The 4673-nt window shown below is 41.8% G+C and overlaps 1 protein-coding gene across 1 annotated transcript in view; it reads left to right on the forward strand.

The window, feature by feature from the left end:
* The window catches only part of FN1 (fibronectin 1), a gene marked incomplete at both ends in the record, with an annotated part of 38544 nt that overhangs the window by 5992 nt on the left and 27879 nt on the right, over positions 1 to 4673 (forward strand). The window contains 4 exons of the mRNA XM_010294254.1: positions 372 to 530; positions 1910 to 2110; positions 2599 to 2778; positions 4268 to 4444. Of these exons, the coding sequence (XP_010292556.1) occupies positions 372 to 530; positions 1910 to 2110; positions 2599 to 2778; positions 4268 to 4444 (717 nt within the window). The remainder of the gene's footprint in view (positions 1 to 371; positions 531 to 1909; positions 2111 to 2598; positions 2779 to 4267; positions 4445 to 4673) is intronic.

Genomic DNA, 4673 nt, shown 5'->3' on the forward strand with positions numbered 1-4673 from the left:
AGGAATGCTTTCAATCCAAAATGTGCTTTTTCACATTGATTTTGATCATAGCTTACCACGTTCATGCTGGGAATGTTGTGATGCTAATTTTGACAATGGCTACAAAGTGAAATCACAGTTCTGGAAATAAATGGGAATTTTCCTTTAGACTAAAGCATTAGGATTTTCAAATGCCCTCAACATTTACAGTTTAATGCAGCCTTTAGTGCATACAGGACTTGTAATAGTGGGCTGCGGAAAATGAGGTGGGCTCTCAAGAAAGGCTTTAAACTATCAAAAGGTTGTTTGCTAATGTTGGTAGTTCAGTACTATAAATTGCACGATGAAGCCATCCAATGCAGGAGTAGCTAACAGTCATGTTCCTTATACAGATCGGTGCAATGACCATGACACCAAGACTTCCTACAGAATTGGAGACACCTGGAGCAAGAAGGATAACCGTGGAAATTTGCTTCAGTGCATCTGTACTGGTAATGGCAGAGGTGAATGGAAATGCGAAAGACACACATCCCTGCATACAACTAGCACTGGTAAGTGGGGCATCACAGTATGTAAGGTAAGGGAAGGGACAAGAAATGGCACATATTGAATGTCTACGACTTGGTGCTGAAGTGTGCCATCCTAATGTAGGCATCTAGGAGTCTTGTCAGGGAAAGATTGTCAACAAAGAGCATCAGAGTTCAGGAGATGATCCTTTTGTTTGTGCATGTGTAGATAAGATTAATTTATACCTTGTTTCTGAGCAGAAATGAGGCTTGCACATACAGATGTCATTGCCTGCACGATCACAGTGCAGTAAATCACATCTAGAGCCTTGCACCCACAGGAACTATCTACTAGCTTTGTCTTGGAAGCATGGCACTTCAAGTTACTATTTGACCTTTATGTAGTCGCCTTAGGGTAACTTTGTCGAAATGGCCTTAATTTAAACTCCACTGAGACCATCTGGTTTCTTTGACAAGATAAATACACCTACTAATGGTTGAGCTTTAAAAAACCAGAAATGTCAAGGAATGTATACAATGCTACTTAATACATGTAGATTAGATAGTTTGTAATTTTGGTATGAAATATTACCTAGTTTATAGGTAGCATATATTTTTTACCCAAGGTTTGTTAAAGCCTTCATCTTCTAAATTCTTTTTTGCCATTTCAAGGACCTAGGTTTCCTTTTGGTGAATGCAATATAAAACTTCTCTGTTCTCCTGCAGTACCTACACTAATTTTTTCTTGGTAAATGACCTTTAACTGTTCAGTACCAGCAGGTTAACTTCAAACTCTCAGAAGCTCTAAACTTCAAAATGCACAAAGCTTCGAGGGTACCTGTATTTTGTTTCCATTAATATTTCCCCTGTTTCAGCAGAGCTGAATTTGTGGAGATTCCTGTGGGAATGATTAGCAAAAATTTCCATAATGTACACAACAAGCCTCTCTGTCTTTCAGTATTATTCCAGATGATAATGGACAAACCCCTTTGATTCAAAGTTTAAAAATCCCAGAGTAAATGAATACATTTGTGTTTTATTTTTCTTTTTCAATGAAAAATTCAAAATTTATCCTTTTTGTCCTATCTTCCTACTTCACTGGTAGTTTTCTATTGTCTTGCTACTGATCTTGATTTTTTTTTCCTAGATTTCCTTCAACTAAAAATGCTTTTTCCAAAAAAATTGTTTCTAAACAATTCCTGTGAAAAGCAGTTGACACTCTTAATCCTTTCTAAAGCCACTCAATAGTGGTAGAAACCAGAGCAGAACTGGGAGTTGTTTCTTTAGTTTTGAAGTTTGCTAAGTGGAATAATTAAAATATGTCGAGGGAAGCTCAGCATTATTATCTCAGCATTTAATTGAAGCATTCTGTTCTTTAGCTTTGCATGTAACCTCTCTCGCTTCTCTCCCATGTTCTGCTGCAGGATCTGGCTCTCCTAGCTTCACAAATGTGCAGACTGCGTTGTACCAGCCCCAGCCTCAACAGCCGCAGCCTCAGCCCTATGGCCAGTGCATAACTGATAACGGAGTGGTGTACTCTGTGGGTATGCAGTGGCTCAAGACTCAGGGCAGCCAGCAAATGCTTTGTACCTGCCTGGGTAATGGAGTCAGCTGCCAGGAAATAGGTATGAGTTTGTGTTTAGTGCCTGTTCAATCCAGTGAGATCTTTGGGACTGCCCTGTGGTTTAATTTCGAAGTAGAATCCTTTGTGTGCCTATCAGAAATGTTTTCTGAAGAAGACATGCTGGAGAAAGGTGCAAGGGGTGCAGAAACAGTTGTTTTAGTTATTTGAAGCCTGGTTGTGTAGGGCAGAAACATTTCCCAGTGAGTTATATATAACCTGCTGAGGGGAAACAGAGCCCTTGGGGAGCAGCATTAATAACTTTATTCAAATCAAGCTGCAATAGTATATGTTTGTAAAAGAATGTAAAAGAATGACACAGCTGCGGAGCTAAGTCATCTGTTGGTGTGTATTGGCCCAAGTCCATGGCAGTCAGTGTGGGTTTGCAGCAGCCCATGACTTTGCTCAGAGGGGCTATTGCTGTTTTAGAGTCCTAAGATTTGGGGAATGCTTTAAGCCAGAGTCTAATGCTGTGATTTGCTTGCTTTAAAGCTGTGACCCAAACGTATGGTGGCAATTCTGATGGAGAAGCCTGTGTTCTGCCTTTCACCTATGATGGAAGGACTTTCTATTCCTGCACCACCGAAGGCCGCACAGATGGGCACCTCTGGTGCAGCACCACTTCCAACTTTGAGCAGGACAGGAGATACTCCTTCTGTACTGAGCAGAATGGTAAGTTCTTCTCAGAGGATCTTCACATGAATGTGACACTTGTGCACAGATGGAGGAAGGAGCAGAGAACATAGGGACAGGCTACCTGAACAATTCTGGCAGTCTGGAGGGACTCTAGGCATTCCTCAACAGCAAGGCAGTCCTGTGAATGAAGGGCTGCCTGGAGTCAGGGCACTTTTGCGATCTTGGCATCCTTGGAGGGTGCTCAGGGTGATACAGCTGTACCCTTTGAGTACTGTTCTTTCTCCTCCAAGTTGACCTTAGAAGAGGAGTACCTCATCAAGATAGAGCTTTGGCCCAAAGGATACTTAGACTTTGCCTTTGCTTGGCTGAATTGCTAGAGCAATGCCCATATTAGGCTACGAAGAGGAGAATATCCATGGAGTACAGTTTGTGCAGCCTTCTGTCACTCCCTCCATCCTGACTATCTAGCCAGGTTGCCATATATAGCAGTAATCTTAATGTGATTTGTGATCACTGATCAAGAGCTGGTGTATGACTAATGCAGCAGCATTCCCTCTTGTCTGTGGTCAGTGTTCCCTTTACAGCACAGATCTACCTGTGTGGTTGCACTTCCTGGAAAGCCCATCAGACATCCATGGAACAGTGTCCAGTCAGCTTCTCTGGGATCTGACCTTGGAGAGAATTTTTCACATTCCCACATGAAAATTCTGCTTCTTACACTGCATAGACTTTTTTTTTTTACTCTGTTCTACTTCAGTTGCTTTTTCTGATAAAAGTCAAGCCTTTCCCTGTAGTGCATACAATAGTCTTTCTTTTTTTTAAAAAAAAAAACAACACAAACAAAAAAAACCCCGCCATCCCTGTCCACACACACATTCTTGTTTTAGTGAGGCTTCTTGTGATATACTGTGGGGAATAAGAAATCTTAATGTAGAAAAACCTCAACAAATGCCTACTTGTTCTCCATTATTTGTAAAGCAGGGTTGCTCAAGAGGTGAGTAGTTCAGGTAGATTACAGCCCTCTTTTTCCACTGCTGCTTGCAAAACGTGAAGCTTCTGAGCAGAGAGGTTTTGACTTGTCTTGTTGTACATAACTGAACTGTAACCCTTTCCTGAGGACTAAGGCTTTACTTTAAGCCAAAGGGCACAATTGGGTAATAGCCTCTGTGAGATAATACAGATATGCCGAGAACTGTGAGTTTATTTGATTCCCTGGGCCTTGGCAAAAAGGGTCTGCAAAGCCACTTCCCAAACATAGTAAGCTTTGGTTTTCCCTATTCCTCAGGAATTCCCATGGCTGGCTCCACAGCTCCTTCCAAAGCAGTGCTTGAACTGAATTGACCTTGTGCAAGGCTTATGTTTCCAGATTTAAAATAATTAAAGCCAAGAAAAGAGGCCCATGGATAATATACAGGGTACATGTGGGAAAAAATTGTGCTAGTGGTTTGTTTTTCAAGCTCTTCCTTGCATGCTAAGGGAGAGTGCAGCCTTGATTTGCATCTGTTTTCTTTTTACTTTTGTACAGTTTTGGTCCAGACACGTGGCGGCAATTCCAATGGTGCTCTGTGCCACTTCCCTTTCCTGTACAACAATCGCAACTACACTGATTGTACTTCTGAGGGACGGAGAGACAACATGAAGTGGTGTGGAACCACTGAGAACTATGACGCTGACCAGAAATTTGGTTTCTGCCCTATGGCTGGTAAGGCTGAGAACCATAAAGGGTTTATGGAGTACCTATAAGTGGTTCTTTGAGCTGGAAAGTAAAGAGCTGTCTGTCATTGGTCAGTTATTGATGACTTCCAATGAGCTGCATCCCAGCCCAAAACCTTTTAAAGCATTTCTGAAGTTTTGTTTTGTCCTTTTTTCCCCACTGATCACCTCTAGCAGAGGCTTGGGCTATGCTAGGAGAAGGCAATTTTCATTCCTGC

Source organism: Phaethon lepturus, unplaced genomic scaffold, assembly GCF_000687285.1.
Source record: "Phaethon lepturus isolate BGI_N335 unplaced genomic scaffold, ASM68728v1 scaffold55449, whole genome shotgun sequence".
In the NCBI taxonomy this organism is placed as follows: domain Eukaryota; kingdom Metazoa; phylum Chordata; class Aves; order Phaethontiformes; family Phaethontidae; genus Phaethon; species Phaethon lepturus.